Here is a 13804-nt window from a genome sequence, read left to right on the forward strand (position 1 = left end):
GGGCCGGCAGGAGGGCACGCCCCCTGGCCCCGGCCCCGCCCCCGGCCCCGCCCCGGCCGCTGCCCGCGCACCTCAACGTGCGCCTCGGTGAGCAGCTCGATGATGCGGGCGTGCGGCGTGGCCACCACGCTGTGCCCGTTGATCTCGATGATGCGGTGCCCCACGCGCACGCCCCCGCGCTCGGCGATGCCGCCCCGGAGGAGACTGCAGATCTGGAGGGGGCGGGGAGGGGGCCCGTGCTGCTCAGGGGGGGGGCCGCCGGTCTCCCCCCCACCCCCCTCCCACCCTGTCCCGGGGCCGGGGTCTCACGATGCCGTCCTCCACGCAGAAGCCCAGCTGTTCGCGGGCGTGGGGCCGGCGGATGATGGCCGTGGTGACCGGCGGGCAGTGGATGATGCTGAGGTTCACCAGCGTCTGCGACTTCACCTCCTGTGCGCGACAGGGGCTGTGGGCTTAGCGAGGCCCCCAGGGCGCTGCCGGACCTCGCGGCACGCTGCAGCTCCCTCTGGGCCTCAGTTTACCCACTCGTAAAATGGAGCTTTGGAGTCAGGGCCCTAGATTCTAGAAGGCTCCTCGAGAAGCAGTTAAGAACACACGACTCAAGCCCGGCGGCCTCGGGTCGGAGCTGTGTGACCTCTCCCCTCCCTTCCCGCGGCCTCCGTTTCCTCACGGGAAGCAAGCTTCTAGCCAGGTCGGCCGTGCTCACTCCTTAACCTGCTGCGTGGGCCGTGTCGGACCCCGCCCTCCTGACCTGGCCAGGTCCCTCCCCATGTTCGGGCCTCAGTTTCCCCATCCAACAAAAGGGTCCAGACTCAAGAACACGCTTGCTGCCTCGCGGCGGAGAGGGAGGCCCCCGGCTCTGTAGCTGGGCTGCTGGTGCTCCCATCCTGCCTTCACCCCATCATGGTCACCCGGACCAACAACATCCCCTCTCCAAGACTCAGTTTCCCAGAGCACGGGGCATTTGGGGCGGGGGGGGGGGGGACTTAATGCTCCATGCCCCTCTGGACTGGCCCAGGGAAAGCACCCTGCCACCCTGAGAGGACTCACGCGGACGGCGGCCTGGCAGGCGGCCAGGGGCAGCCCCACCAGGCTGGTCCCGTTGATGGCAGTAAGGCGGTCCCCGATGCTGAGGGCCCCCGAGCGCTCGGCAGGGCCCCCGTGCAGCAGGTTGGCGATGACGGCCGTGGGCAGCAGGGAGCCCCAGCCGGACTCCACCAGGGCCACGCCCAGGCCCTCGCCCCGACGCTTCTCGATGCACACCTGGGGGGGGGGGCCCCCGGGGGGGGGGGGGCTGGGGGGCGGCTCTGAGGGGGGCTGGCAGGGGCCCCCCGGCCCGCACGCTCACCTCCCTGCAGTTCTCGCTGTTGGAGAAGTGGTCGAGGTCCCCGTTGTGGAGGTGGCCGGGGCCCGTGGCCCCCAGGCTCTGCTGGGCGCCCACCTGGCTGGGGTCGATGCCGCTCTCGCGGAGGAACTGCCTGTAGGCCACGCTGAAGGCCTGGCCGATGGCCTGAGCAATGAGCTGGGCCTGCGTGGCGACGGGCAGCGGCTCTCGGGGGGTGTCCCGCCCCCCTCCTTCAGGTCTCCCAGACCCTCGGGCGTCCTCGGGGCTGAGCCCTCCCGGCCCCGCCAGAGACAGGGTTCCTGGGACACAGCCCCGTGCACTGTGGCCACGGGGACTGTGGAGAGCAGCCGCTGTCTTGGGGAATCTGTCGGGGGAGGGGAGGGACACCGGCCCAGAGGGGGGAAGGCTGGGGGGTGGGCGGCCAGTCTCTGAGGCTTATGGCAAAGACCAGAGGCCCAGGGGGTGGTGGGGGAGACAGCCGACAGCGCTGAGGACCGAGGGGAGGACGCTGCAGGGACGGCGTGACAAGGGGTCTCTGGAAGAGCGCAGGGCGGGCCCGAGTCCCCCTCTCCCCCCCCCCCCCCCCCCCCGGATGCCCGGAGCCGGGCTGCTCACGTCCTCTGAGTGGAAGACGTGACAGATCATCCTGTAGAGCTGGCGGCTGTGTGCCTGGGGCGCCGGCCGCCGGGCCAGCCGCCGCCGGGCCATGAGCACCAGCACGTTGCCGATGTCGGCAATGTAGGAGATGGTCTGCAGGGCGTGGTCCATCATGGCCTCCTGCAGGGGGGCGGGGGGGGGGGGAGACCAGGCCTGGGCGGACTGTGCAGACCCTCAGGGGGGCGGGGGCGCCCCCAGGCCGGAGGCCGGCCCGGCCCTGTACCTGGGAGTCAGCCGTCAGAACCTTGACCCTCTTGGTGGAGACAAAGAGGTCCACCTCCGTCATGGGCTGGGTCTCCCCCTCGGGGGCCTGTGGGGGGGGGTGGGTGGGAAGTGGAGGCCCACGAAGACCCAGCCTCTGCCCGCCCCACCCCCGCCAGGCTCCAGGGGCCTCGAGGACCGGCCTGCGGCTCCCCCCTGCCCCCCCACCTCCCGCCGGCCCTGGGGAGCCCCACCTGCCCGGCCCTGGCTTCACCTTGACGCGGTCCATCGCCTCCCGGGCCTGGGCCATGCGTGTGCTGGGGGGCGGGTTCCGCTCGGACACCAGCTGGGTGGAGCCCAAGTATTTGGCCCCAAATATGACACCGTCTAGGAGGTCTTCATGGTCACAGGGACCAGGGACTGAAGGCGACAGCGGAGGAGGGTCAGCCCAAGAGCCCCGCCGGCCGTGTCCAGCCCCACACGCTCCGCCCAGGGTCCCGGCTCCCATGGTGGTCTGGAAGCACCGACTTCTACACCCCAGCCTAGCACTTGAGCCACGCGGGTCTGCCCGCCGTTCCAGAACCATCCCAGCAGCAGGAGGGACAAGCAGCTTGGCCTTAACAGATTTAGAGCCCTCTCGTCAGTCTCGAACCAGCTGACTCTGTCCACGGCTCAAGGACTCTGGGCCAGATGACCCAGTTTCTGGACCCCTGAGGGTCTAGAACCAGGGTCAGAGCCCCCCAGAAAAAAAAAAAAAAAAGCTCACGGCGGACACCTCCACCCTGTGTTTCTAGAATTCTGTCATCAGGCTACAACCAGGCAGTCCCACTTCTAAAACCAGCAATGTCCTAGGAAGTCAACGTCACTCGGTGGTTCTGGAATCCCCCGAATCCATCTAGAGCCAGTGAGCTTTGACCACCGTTCCAGATTTCTCCCTTGCCAGCCCAGAACTGCAGACGACTCTGTTTCATACTCAGAGAACTGCCCAATTAGAGCAGAAAGAGACCCCTCGTCACATTTCTAAAACTCACACCGTCCAGAACCCCAGCTGGCTCCCCTCTGTGACTCCAGAACTCTCCGACAGTCTCCGACCACAGAATTCTGGGGGGGGGGGGGGGGCGGCCAGAAATGGGCACCACTCCAGAACCACATCTCCCCACTCCATGATTCTGTAACTTCTTCATCATGACGGCATCGGGTCATGCTTCTAACGGTTCTAGAACATCCTCACATAGTTGCGACACTTCAGTTGTACCCGGTGGTTCTAAGAATTTTCAGAGCAGCCCAGCAACAAACAACTCTGCTCAAAGTTCTAGAATTCCACCAACCCAGCCCAGAAACACGCAGAACGTTCCCCTCCTGGTTCTGTAATTCCCTGAGCAGTCTAGAACCAGACCAGACAGCTCGGTCAGTTCTAAAGTGTCCTAACCGGGAGCCATTGCTTTGTTTGTTCCAGGTCTGGAAGACCCTAAGCATTCTGGAACAGCAGACAGCTCTACTCTGAGCTTCTAGAACCGCACCATCCAATATGCTAACAGCCAGGCACATGTGGGTGTCGTGCCCCTGAAATATGCTGTGACGTGTAAAACGCACACAGAATTTTGAAAATTTAGTAGGAAAAAAACGTAAAAACAATTGTAGATACCGGTTGGACGTTGAAACGACACTCAAATACGTTTGAGTTAGTTAAAATGGTATGAATTTTGGAGTCCCCGGCGGGGGGGGGGGCGCTCACTGGGTTAAGCATCTGATTCTTCGTCTTGACTCAGGTCATGATCTCACGGATCGTGGGATCGAGCCCCGTGTCAGGCTCTGTGCTGACGTAGTGGAGGCTGCTTGTGATTCCCTCTCTCTCCGTCTCTCAAAATAAATAAATAATTCTATATATTTTTAACATTTATTTTTGATAGAGAGGGGGAGAGAGAGAGAGAGAGAGAGAGAGTGCGAGCAGGGGAGGGGCAGAGAGAGAGGGAGACACAGAATCCAAAGCAGGCTCCAGGCTCTGAGCCGTCAGGACAGAGCCAGACGCGGGGCTCGAACTCTCAGACCGCGAGATCAGGACCTGAGCTGAAGTTGGACGCTCAGCCCACTAGGCCGCCCAGGTGCCCCAATAAATAAATATTTTTTAAAAATTAAAAAAATGTTACCAGTTTTACTTATTTTTTCTGTAAAGCAGAGAACTAGGAAATCGAAAGTCACTCGTGGCTCACGTTATGATTCTATTGTATAGCACAACTCTAGAACTTTCTGAGTACTCTAGAATCAGATGGCCCTACCCACAGTGGCAAAACACCCTGCTTTGGTCTGGAGCGGCAGATAAGCTCTTTTCCACCCATGATTATGAAACCCCCCAGTCTAGATAGCTCTGTTCATTCCAGAACACTCTCACCGGCCCAGGTTCTCTTAATCTAGAACCACAGGCAAAGTGCCAAAATCTGGAACTACCTGGGTGACTCATAGCTCCACCCATGATTCCGGCACCTTGTAACCATAGGTCCAAACCAGCTCCCCTTCCCACAACCATAAAACTTTGCTCTTTGACTTATAGCCTCAGGTAGTTTAGGTGGAAGTCCTAGAACATTCTAGATGCCCAGAACCAGTTCTTTCCACGCCTTCGGGGCAGAGATTGACAAACTTCTTATGCAAGGGGACAAACAGTAAATATGTCTGTCTTTGTGGGCCAGACGGTCTCTGTTGCAACTACTCAACCCCTGGCCGTTGTAACATGAAAACCACCATAGACAGTCCGTGAATGAATGGGCCTGGTTGTGTCTCAATAAAACTTTATTTGTGGATGCCGGAATTTGAGTTGCACATCTTTTTTATGCATCAAGAAATATTACTCCGTTTTCTTCCAACCGCTTCAAAACGTAAGAGCCGGGGCGCCTGGGTGGCTCAGTCGGTGAAGCGACCGACTCTTGACTTCGGCTCAGGTCACGATCTCGCGGTTCATGAGATCGAGCCCCATGTGGGGCTCTGTGCTGACAGCGCGGAGCCTGCTTCGGACGCTCTCGCTCCCTCTCTCTCTGCCCCGCCCCTGCTCGTGCGCACTCTCGCTCTCAAAATAAAAACATGAAAAAAAAAATTTTTTTTTTTAACCTAAGAGCTGGTTAGCTCACGAGGCGTGCCAGAAAAGGCGGCGGGTTGGATGTGGTCCGCAGATGGCGATCTGCCAACCCCTGCTCTAGAACCCGGTGCTCCACATGGCAAACCTGCCCTTCCGTCCCAATTCCTTCTAGAACATTCTCACCGGACCGTCTGGAGTCTACTCAACCAACCTCAGAGCCTCTCTAGAAGCAACTCGTCACTGGCCAACTTTGTGCCAATTTGGGAGCCTGAGCTGGGCTATTCTGAAACTGCCCAGTCCCTGCGGCCAGGGTGGACAGGACACTCACCCTCCTGGAGGGCAGGGTATGGCACCAGGGTCTTGGGGCTCTGGAAGAAGACAGAAGAGGGGCAGGACTGAGTCCCCTGGCTTGGCTGCTGGCAGCAGAGGCGGCCCAGGAGGCGGGACAGGCTCTACCTGGACACTGGCAGGGGGCTCTTCGGGAACAACCAGAGGGACTGTCTCCAGCCACGGTTCTGGGGAGCTGCTTGAGCTCCGGCTGCCGGCCTGCTCGGCAGAAGCGCCCTCCGGCCATTCCGGGGGGCCGGCATCCCCGTCTGGGTCCTCAGGGGGCTGCAACAGGCGAGGAGCAGGGTCCGGAGGCTCCTTCGGACAAGACTGGGGAGGAGGACACTCCTGGCAGTGCAGAAGGCTCAGCAGGTCGTCCCGGCCGGCCTCGGCAGACAAGAGCCCATGGGCATCAGCGACGTCCTGGGAGGCCAGGCCGTGGCCGGTGGCAACGTGCAGGGGGCAGGGAGGTCCGTCTGGGGACAAGCTCGCCAGATCACCAGGCAGAGCCTCAAACTGCTGCACCAGTTCCCGAATACTTGGCCCATCAAGTTCCATCTGATTCAGGCTGCCGGGGCCTCCCGGCACCGGGTCCCACTGGCAGTTGGGGGTGACGTCCTGAGGGGGTGAAAGGGCGTCCCTGGGCTCCTCCAAGTCCATAGCTGGAGGGCCTGGGGGAGACTGGGAAGTTGTCAGGGATTCCATGCCTGGGCCAGCATCTGAAAGAGAGATTCAAAGATACGATCTCCTGAGTGCCAGCCAGGTGCCAGGCTCTAGGTGGGGGCCGCTCCTACAGAACACATAACCTAAGCCGCACCATACCCTCCAAGGAAGGGTCCGCTATGATCTCCATTGTATAGATGAGGAAACTGAGGCGCAGAACAGGCCGTTGTAAGACAGTAGCTCCACAGGCTCCAAACCCTGAGGTGGGGGGGGGGTGCCCCCCCCCCCCCCCCCCGGCCCCAACCCCCGGGGCCCCCCCCCCCCCCCCCCGTCACCCCAGGCCTCTCCCAGCCGTGGACCCCGTCACCCCAGACTTAGTTCTTCCACATCTTCCTCCACCGCGACCTTGTAACCCAGGTGGGAGACACACCCTGACTCTACAGACCCGGTTGGTACAGTTCCATGAGACCTCAGTCTAAGCCGAGATCCAAGACCCCAGAAATCAGAGCCTCGTCTCAAAACCTCCAATGTCACGCTCAAGATCAACCCCAGGCTCTGACCCGGACCTCAGAACCCAGCCTGAAGACCTAACTCGAGCCTAAAGCTACAAGTGAAGACCCCGGTCCTCCCGAAGACCCCAGACTCAAGACTTCAGACCCCCTACCTCAGCCGCCGGCTCCAGACCCCGTTCTGCCCCGTCAGGCCACTCACTTCCCACACCGAGGTGGCCTCAGCCCGCACGGCCCCCAGGACCCCACGCCCCGGCAGGACAGCCCTCCAGTGGCCGCGGCGCCGGCAGGTCCGTCCGCGCAGCGCTCCCGGCCCACTGGGCTTGCGCGCGTTTGCCGGGCCTGCTGGGAAATGTAGTTCTCCCGGCGAGCCTCGCGGCGCCGGAGCGCCAGGTGTCGGAACCAAGGGTTCGAGTCCAAATGCTCTGTTTACACAGAGTGAGAGCCCGGGCTGGCCTCTGGGCCTGTTTCCTCAATTACAAAACGGGGTTAGTGATCATTGCCTGCCTTCTGCGGCTGTGGGCATTATCCCAATGGATGAGAAGAAATGGGACTGGAAAATATCAAAGGGAGAGGCGGTCTCTTTCGACTCCAGGGACACCGGAAGCAGCGCCGGGACCCTATTTTACATGGACTTCCGGTTTCGCTCACAGTAGGGAGGAGGGATGGCGCGTCCTGGCATAACTTTCCCTCCCTGAGCTTCGCTTCCGCAATTATAAACTGGGGATAATAATAGCAGCTACCTGCTACTGGTGAGGATTAAACGAGATCGAGCTGGCTACAGATTTAGCAAAAGGGCTGGAGGATAATGAGGCTATTAAGTATTAGCCAATTACTTTTAGGTTTTCAGTAATTGCTCATTGAATAGAATCAGGAATGCATAAGGTGTGATCTTCAAGTGGTAAGTAACCAAAGAAGGGCAATAAGTAAATGAAATCTCTTTGGAAAGTCCCCTCACACGGTAACTGAAGACCCCTGTAAAAGAAGTCACGGGGAATGGCTAACGGTGGAGTACTACATTTCCCAGAAATCTCTAGGAGCCTACAACTCCCAAGCACCCCTTAGCCGCTGTCGTCTCCCGGAAAAGTGCACGTGCGGACAGCCGGCATACGCCATGGCGGCCAGATGCCTCTTCGGGGCTACGCGGACCTGGGCCAGCTGGTCGGCCCGGGAGCTCCCGGTCCCTGTCGAGCCTGGAAGACTCCTTGTACGGGGTTACGCCAAGAGACCGGGTGAGCTGGGTTAAGAGGGACCCAGATGGGCATGGTTTGGGACTTGGGAGTTAATAGTGCGCAGGCGCTTGTGTGGGAGGCGGTGCCTAGAATCCGGGCGCGAGCTTAAAGAGGCAGACGCTGAGCTATCTGCGCAGGCGCGCTCTGAGGGACCTAGGAAGGGATTTGGCTCACTGCGCCGGTGCGGGATGTGTTTTGTTGCGGGGCGGGGGGGGGGGGGGGGGGGGGGCGGGGTGTTAGGAACTTGGGTCCCAACTCTTGGGTCACTGTGTGACCTTGGGCTACCCGCCACCGGAGATTCGAGGAAGCAGAGGGGCCCGTCTACGTATTAGCCACCTAAGCAAAGGCAAAATCAGCTGGGTATAGCCTTGCCTGATCTCCTTTGTTGAAAGGAGGGAACTGACAAAATGTTGGGCGTTAAAGACACATACCAGACCTTTTTCTCTGTGAGATAAACAGAAGGTATCAAAACAGAATTGGAGAGCAATGACCTGGTCAGTCTGCGCGGCAGTGTTAAAAGCAATATCTGTGTCTCACTTAAAGTCATTTTGGGTGCATGGGGCGCCTGGGTGGCTCAGTCGGTTGAGCGTCAGACTTCCGCTCAGGTCACAGTCTCACGGTTCATGGCTTCAAGCCCCGTATCGGACTCACTGCTAAGGATCCCGTGTCCCCTTCTCGCTGCTCCTCCCCTGCTCTCGCTCTCTGTCTCAAAAATAAGCATTAAAAAAGATCATTTTGGGTGCAGCAGGCAAGAGTCTAGGGGACCCGGGGGCCACCCGGAGAAAGGGGTAGAAAAGAAGGCTGGCCTTCTGGGGTGCAGCTGGACAGAAACGACTCTCCCACCCCCCCACCCCCACCCCCCAGTCATGAAGGGGGGCAAAGGCGGCAAAGGTGGTGTGGTCAGCGAGGCCCTGAAGGACCCAGACGTATGTACGGACCCTGTCCGACTCACCAGTCATGCCATGGGCGTCAACATCTACAAGGAGGGCCAGGACGTGGTCCTGAAGCCAGACGAGGAGTACCCTGAGTGGTGAGTGGGCCAGGCTGGAGACCCGGGAGACCAAGTGACGGGGTGAAGGTGGCCTAGCTGATCCCCTGTGCTTTCCAGAGGGCTTCCCTGGGGAGGTGATGCGTGGCTCCAGACCTGAGTGGGTGGAAGGAGCTTTAAAGGTGGATGGAACAGCCAGTGCAAAGGCCCTGGGGCAGGACTGCGCAGCCTCTGTGTGGGGCCCCGTGTGCTGCTGCCTCTACCCAGGGTGCCCGGGGTGGGGGAGCTGTGGGGGTCTCCTGTGCGGCCCTGACCCCTGCCCACACCGCATCAGGCTGTTCCAGATGAACGTGGGTCCCCCCAAGAAGCTGGAGGAGCTGGACCCCGAGACCCGGGAGTACTGGCGGCTGCTGCGGAAACACAACATCTGGCGTCACAACCGATTGAGCAAGAACCGGAAGTTCTAGCAGGGGAAGGCCCTGGGGCCGCCCTGACCCGTCAGGGACCTCACCAGGCCCGGCAGGAGGACCCCGGAGGCACACAGCATCTTCCCCATCCTGCCCCCACAGAAGACTCTATCTGCCTGGAGAAAAGAGTTTTCTGAGAGCAGAGGAGGCCCCCTCACCTGGTGCCTGGTTGGTCCCCAGAGTGAGGCTGGACCAGGGCCCTGGGGGTCGTCGCGGGCCCTGGGTGCTGCTGGGTGCCGTCTGCTGCCGGAGCTGGGAGGGAGACTGGGGCAGGTGGGGGGCGGGGGGCGACTCAGGCCCCGTGGTTCCGTGGCTGCAGCCTCCCCCCGGGCAGTTGCTGTCCATCTTCGGGATTTCTCATGCTGCCCAAGAGGCCCCAGCTCGTCTTCCAGGAGGAGGTGTTTTTAGACCCACCTCTCTTGGTCGCAAGGGACTCAACCCTTCTCTGTGCCACCTGGACCGTAAGCATCTTTGTGGCCTTCGGAAGCCGAAGTGTCTGGGGTGGGCTTGGCCCTGAGGCATGCTGGCCTCGGGGACTTCAGTGTCCAGGTGTGTGGCTCTGTCTCTGGGTCCTTGTAGCCCCGGGGACTAGTTCTCTTGGACGAGTGTGGCCCCAGGACCCCCGGCTGAAGCCCCCTACTTAGTTTAGCCAGCCCAGCCAGAGGGAAGGGACTTGGTTTTCCTTCTTTGGCCAGAGTCATGTGTCGTCTGCATGGGCCGGTCATTTGAAACAGCCCGGGGACCTGGGCCTCACCACCATCCTCCCGTCCACCCGTCTGGTACCCGGGTCTCGGTCTCCCCCACCCCCTCCCTCACCTTCACCCCCCGCAGGAGACGCATCCCGGAATCTTGCATTAAGACCCTGCGAACCTGACCCACAGACCTGAGTGAGAACCCCGGCTCCCGGCAGTCCTAACTCCTGCCCTGCCTGGGACCCAGGGCCGAGGCTGGGGCTTGCAGGGGGTGGAGTGGGGGGATGGGATGAGGGCACCCCCTGGGGGCCGGACCAGGGGCCCTCGGGGCTCCTCTGCTTGTGTGGCTGGGTGGGTGGGGCTGGGGACTAATTCCGTCTAGTCCCAGGAAAATGGGAGTCCTCATCCTCTTAGGAAGACTCTGCCCAAGCGGATTACTTGCCCTCCCTGTGGCCCGCCCAGAGCAGGCGGAGGGTCCCAACCCTCCCGTGGATCCCCTTGGCTCTCGGTGTGAAAACAGAGGTGTAACGGCTACAAGGCCTTGCCACACCTGCCTCCTGTCACCTCCCTGCGGGCACCTCGCTGCTCCAGCCACAGGGGCCTCCCGGTGGTTCCTGCCTCGTGCCAACCCCGGTCCTGCCCCAGAGCCTTTGGGTGTGCTGTTCCCGCTGCCTGGGTGGCTACCCCCCGCAGGTGTTCCCATGGCTCCCTCTTTTACCTCCTCCAATTCCGTGATGTCATGTCTGAGAGGCCCCCCGACCGCCCTGTCGAACTACAGTTGCTGCATGCACTTGACTGCCTCTTCTGGTTTTATTTTCTCCCAGCACTTACAGCCAGCTGGTGTTTTATGAATGATTGTCGGTGTTTATTTAATTGTGCTTGTGTCTGTCTCCCATCAGAGTGGCAACTCCGTCGGGGTAGGGATTTTTGTCTCGTTCTGTTCACCGTCGCGCAGTGGATGGATGGATAGAGGGATCACCGGACGATGGATGGGTGGGGGGTGGGCGGGTGGGCGGCCAGCGGTCAGATGGATGGAAGATGCGTGGGTGGGCTGTTGACCTGGCTGCCACCACGCGAAGAAGACAGGGCCAGGGGGCTCCTGCGTGAGGTGTCACGTGAGCCAAGGTGAGCGGGGCAGCTCGAACCCCACCCAGTGGGTGTGCACTGATGTGAGGACCCGGAAGTGAACCTGTGGTTACTTCGCGGACAGAGCTCAAAGGGAGGGCGGTTACGTGCACCTCCTGCCTTCCAGCCCCTCCCCTCCTGTCGTGACCTGGGCTGCCCCGTCCTATGGGGAAGTCCCGTGTCCTGCGGACGCTGGGGAGGGGGCCTCCGGCCTGCTCACACCCTGTTCCTTGCCCTCCGTGGCCCCCTTGCCAAGGAGTCCAGCCGAGTTCCGGAAGGGTGTCCGTCACGCCCTAGGGAGACATGGCTGGGTTGGACGGGACAAATGTGGGTCTTGCCAGCAGGGCCCATCCCGCCCTCACTGGGCTGGGAGACGTGACCGGGTCTGTGGTCAGTGGGGACAGAAGCCACATTTTGATTTACAGAGGGAGCAGAGCGTCCTCCTGCTTCTGCCTGAGAACCCGCCCTTTGCGCCCAGCCCGGCTACCCCCGCGTCCCACACCGGCGTGGGCTCGGCGTGGCACCTGGGGTGTTGGGCCTGGGCAACGAGCTTGAAGGACGGCTCCACCCCGAGCGGCTGTGTGGCTGTGGAAACTGGCCTCCCTGGGCCGGTTTCCTCCCCCGTAAAGCAGCTGTCATGAGGGGTAAAGCGACGGGCACGCAGGGGACACACAGTGAAAGACGCCAGGGCCATGGGCGGCCACTGCTGCTCTTGGTCACTTCTGAGAGAGCCGGGGCTCCGCCGTGAGGGACGAGGAGCGGGCAGGGGGACTTGGGCGTGTCTTGCGATGCAGCCTTACTGCCTCAGAGCCTCACGGTCCACCCCTTGCCCGGCCCGCAGGCGGGGAGGCCGAGGCCCCCGCCAGGCCACCTCCTCCCCGGAATGCAAGGCAGGGGCACCGGCACGGGTGGCCACGGGCGGGCCCCAGACTCAGGCGGGAGGCCAGGCCCTGTCCAGAGCCTGTGCGTGCTCCTTGGCCAGCAGCCGCAGGGACGCCTCCTCCAGGGTGAAGCCCTCCGTGAAGGCTGGGCCAAAGGCGTGGGGCCCGAAGGACGCCTGCAGCCCGGGGCCTGGGCCCAGGAGGCGCGGAAGGCCTGGCACGGCCGGGGGCCCGGGGCCCAGCCAGGGCTCCAGGGGCAGCGGCATGGCCGGAGGGCGGGCGAACGGCAGGGCTGGGGCCTCGGGGAGCCTCGGGGCTGCCACGGCCCCGGAGCCCGACTCCAGACGCTCCTGGCGGCGCCACTTGGCCCGGCGGTTCTGGAACCACACCTGGAGGTGGTGAGAGGGGTGCTCCCGGTTCAGGCTCTGTGGGGAGGAGCCAGCCCGCCGCTCCCTACCCCCCTGGGTCCTCCTTTGGGGCTCCCCGCTGTGCAGAACCGGCTAGCCTCCCTCTGACCTGCAGTTACCTGCCTCAAGGAGATGGCCCTCTCTGAGAAGGCCCCCCACGGCCCCCATCAAGCCGACCTGGGGTCTTCTCTGAAACTCGGCCCTGGGCGCTGAGTCCCAGCCACCGGCGCAGCATCTGGCGCCCGTGGAAAGCCATTTCTCGGCCGCGGTCGGCATCCCCTTCCACCCGCTTCGCACCCAGCCCCACGGAAACACCCCCGGTGTAACCTTCCGCGCCTTTGCATACACTGCTCTGTGCGCCTAGAAAGACACCGCGCTGCCTGCCTGCCTGCCTGCTCTCCCTCCTTTCGTTTTAAACGATTTTACGTTTAACCAATCTCTACACCCAAAGTGGGGCTTCAACTCACAGCCCTGAGATCAAGAGTTACAAGTTCTACCACCTGAGCCAGCCCCCTTCCTCCTTCGCGACTGGCCGACTTTCACTCCAACGCCAAGGTCTCAGTCCCACCTCTCCTCCTCCGGGAAGCCTTCCCAGTGTCTCGCTTGCCTGTGCCCCCGGAGGGCCCGAGTGTGGCCCCGGCTCCCTCCCTGGGCTGCCGGGTGCCCTCACCTGCACGCGCACCTCCGGCAGGTGCACCTTGGCCGCCAGCTCCTCGCGGCTGTAAACGTCCGGGTAGTGGGAGGCCTCGAACGCCCTCTCCAGCTGGTGCAGCTGGTACGTGGTGAAGGTCGTGCGGTTTCTCCGGTGCTTCTTCTTGGGGGCCTCCTCGCCCGGGCCCGGCCCCCCCCCCTCCGCCGCAGGCCCCTCACCCGGGCTCAGGAACATGGCTTGTCCTCACCCCCACCTGGCGGGATGGCAGCAGGGCAGGCGGTGGTGAGACCCCCAGCTGGGGAGGGCAGGGAGCCCCCCCCCCCCCGAGTCCTCTGGGTCTGGGGTTAGATGTGCCGAGGAAAGGCGCGCCGGGTCCCGCATTCGCCCGGCCCGGCCCGGCCCTCCGTCCACCTCGGATGGTCTCGCTCTCCATCCGCCGCCCCCTCCTCTTCTCTCGGGGCATTTTTCTGCACGGCTCCCTGGGTGCCTGTCCCTCCAGCTCTATTTTCTCTTTCCCTCTCGAGCTCTCCTGGATTCCCTCTGCCTGCATGTCTGCTTTTGGCTGTCTGTCCGTCTCTCTCTGTCTAGGAC

At 62.3% G+C, this 13804-nt stretch overlaps 3 protein-coding genes across 5 annotated transcripts in view; 1 reads left to right on the forward strand and 2 right to left on the reverse strand.

Annotated features, from left to right (window-relative positions):
- Positions 1-7100, reverse strand: part of APBA3 (amyloid beta precursor protein binding family A member 3) — a 7392-nt gene extending 292 nt beyond the window's left edge. Inside the window, exons 1-10 of one of the 2 annotated variants that reach the window (XM_040461793.1) lie at positions 6925-7100; positions 5727-6316; positions 5599-5638; positions 2478-2623; positions 2226-2312; positions 1961-2122; positions 1349-1528; positions 1051-1263; positions 310-429; positions 65-212 (exon numbers count right to left, since the gene is read on the reverse strand). In XM_040461793.1, the coding sequence (XP_040317727.1) occupies positions 65-212; positions 310-429; positions 1051-1263; positions 1349-1528; positions 1961-2122; positions 2226-2312; positions 2478-2623; positions 5599-5638; positions 5727-6302 (1672 nt within the window). In that variant the 5' untranslated portion in view covers positions 6303-6316; positions 6925-7100. The remainder of the gene's footprint in view (positions 1-64; positions 213-309; positions 430-1050; positions 1264-1348; positions 1529-1960; positions 2123-2225; positions 2313-2477; positions 2624-5598; positions 5639-5726; positions 6317-6924) is intronic. The other variant, XM_040461794.1, reaches the window with a different exon arrangement.
- A 304-nt stretch (positions 7101-7404) lies between these two features.
- MRPL54 (mitochondrial ribosomal protein L54) lies at positions 7405-10330 on the forward strand. Of its 2 annotated transcripts, XM_040461799.1 has the most exons (4): positions 7405-7670; positions 7797-8001; positions 8866-9031; positions 9324-10330. In XM_040461799.1, exons 2-4 carry the CDS (start codon positions 7884-7886, stop codon positions 9454-9456), a joined length of 417 nt encoding a protein of 138 aa, XP_040317733.1. In that variant the 5' UTR covers positions 7405-7670; positions 7797-7883; the 3' UTR covers positions 9457-10330. The 2 variants fall into 2 exon arrangements, with proteins under 2 accessions (XP_040317733.1, XP_040317732.1); XM_040461798.1 differs by having other exon boundaries at positions 7405-8001.
- A 611-nt stretch (positions 10331-10941) lies between these two features.
- Positions 10942-13497, reverse strand: RAX2 (retina and anterior neural fold homeobox 2). The gene is made up of 2 exons (XM_040461795.1): positions 13232-13497; positions 10942-12543 (listed from the first exon to the last, which is right to left on the reverse strand). Exons 1-2 carry the CDS (start codon positions 13445-13447, stop codon positions 12205-12207), a joined length of 555 nt encoding a protein of 184 aa, XP_040317729.1. The 5' UTR covers positions 13448-13497; the 3' UTR covers positions 10942-12204.
- Positions 13498-13804: the final 307 nt, after the last annotated feature.

The sequence above is a fragment of the Herpailurus yagouaroundi genome, unplaced genomic scaffold, assembly GCF_014898765.1.
Source record: "Herpailurus yagouaroundi ecotype Mexico unplaced genomic scaffold, PumYag 295, whole genome shotgun sequence".
In the NCBI taxonomy this organism is placed as follows: Eukaryota; Metazoa; Chordata; class Mammalia; order Carnivora; family Felidae; genus Herpailurus; species Herpailurus yagouaroundi.

Bases quoted from the DNA above. Each gene is read 5' to 3' on its own strand.
- MRPL54 (XM_040461798.1), top strand. From the start codon at position 7,884: ATGGCGGCCAGATGCCTCTTCGGGGCTACGCGGACCTGGGCCAGCTGG. The intron at 8,002-8,865 runs GTGAGCTGGGTT...CCCACCCCCCAG, and splicing joins GGGTTACGCCAAGAGACCGG to TCATGAAGGGGGGCAAAGGC. The intron at 9,032-9,323 runs GTGAGTGGGCCA...ACACCGCATCAG, and splicing joins GACGAGGAGTACCCTGAGTG to GCTGTTCCAGATGAACGTGG.
- RAX2 (XM_040461795.1), bottom strand. From the start codon at position 13,447: ATGTTCCTGAGCCCGGGTGAGGGGCCTGCGGCGGAGGGGGGGGGGCCG. The intron at 12,544-13,231 runs GTGAGGGCACCC...CACCACCTCCAG, and splicing joins TGCCGGAGGTGCGCGTGCAG to GTGTGGTTCCAGAACCGCCG.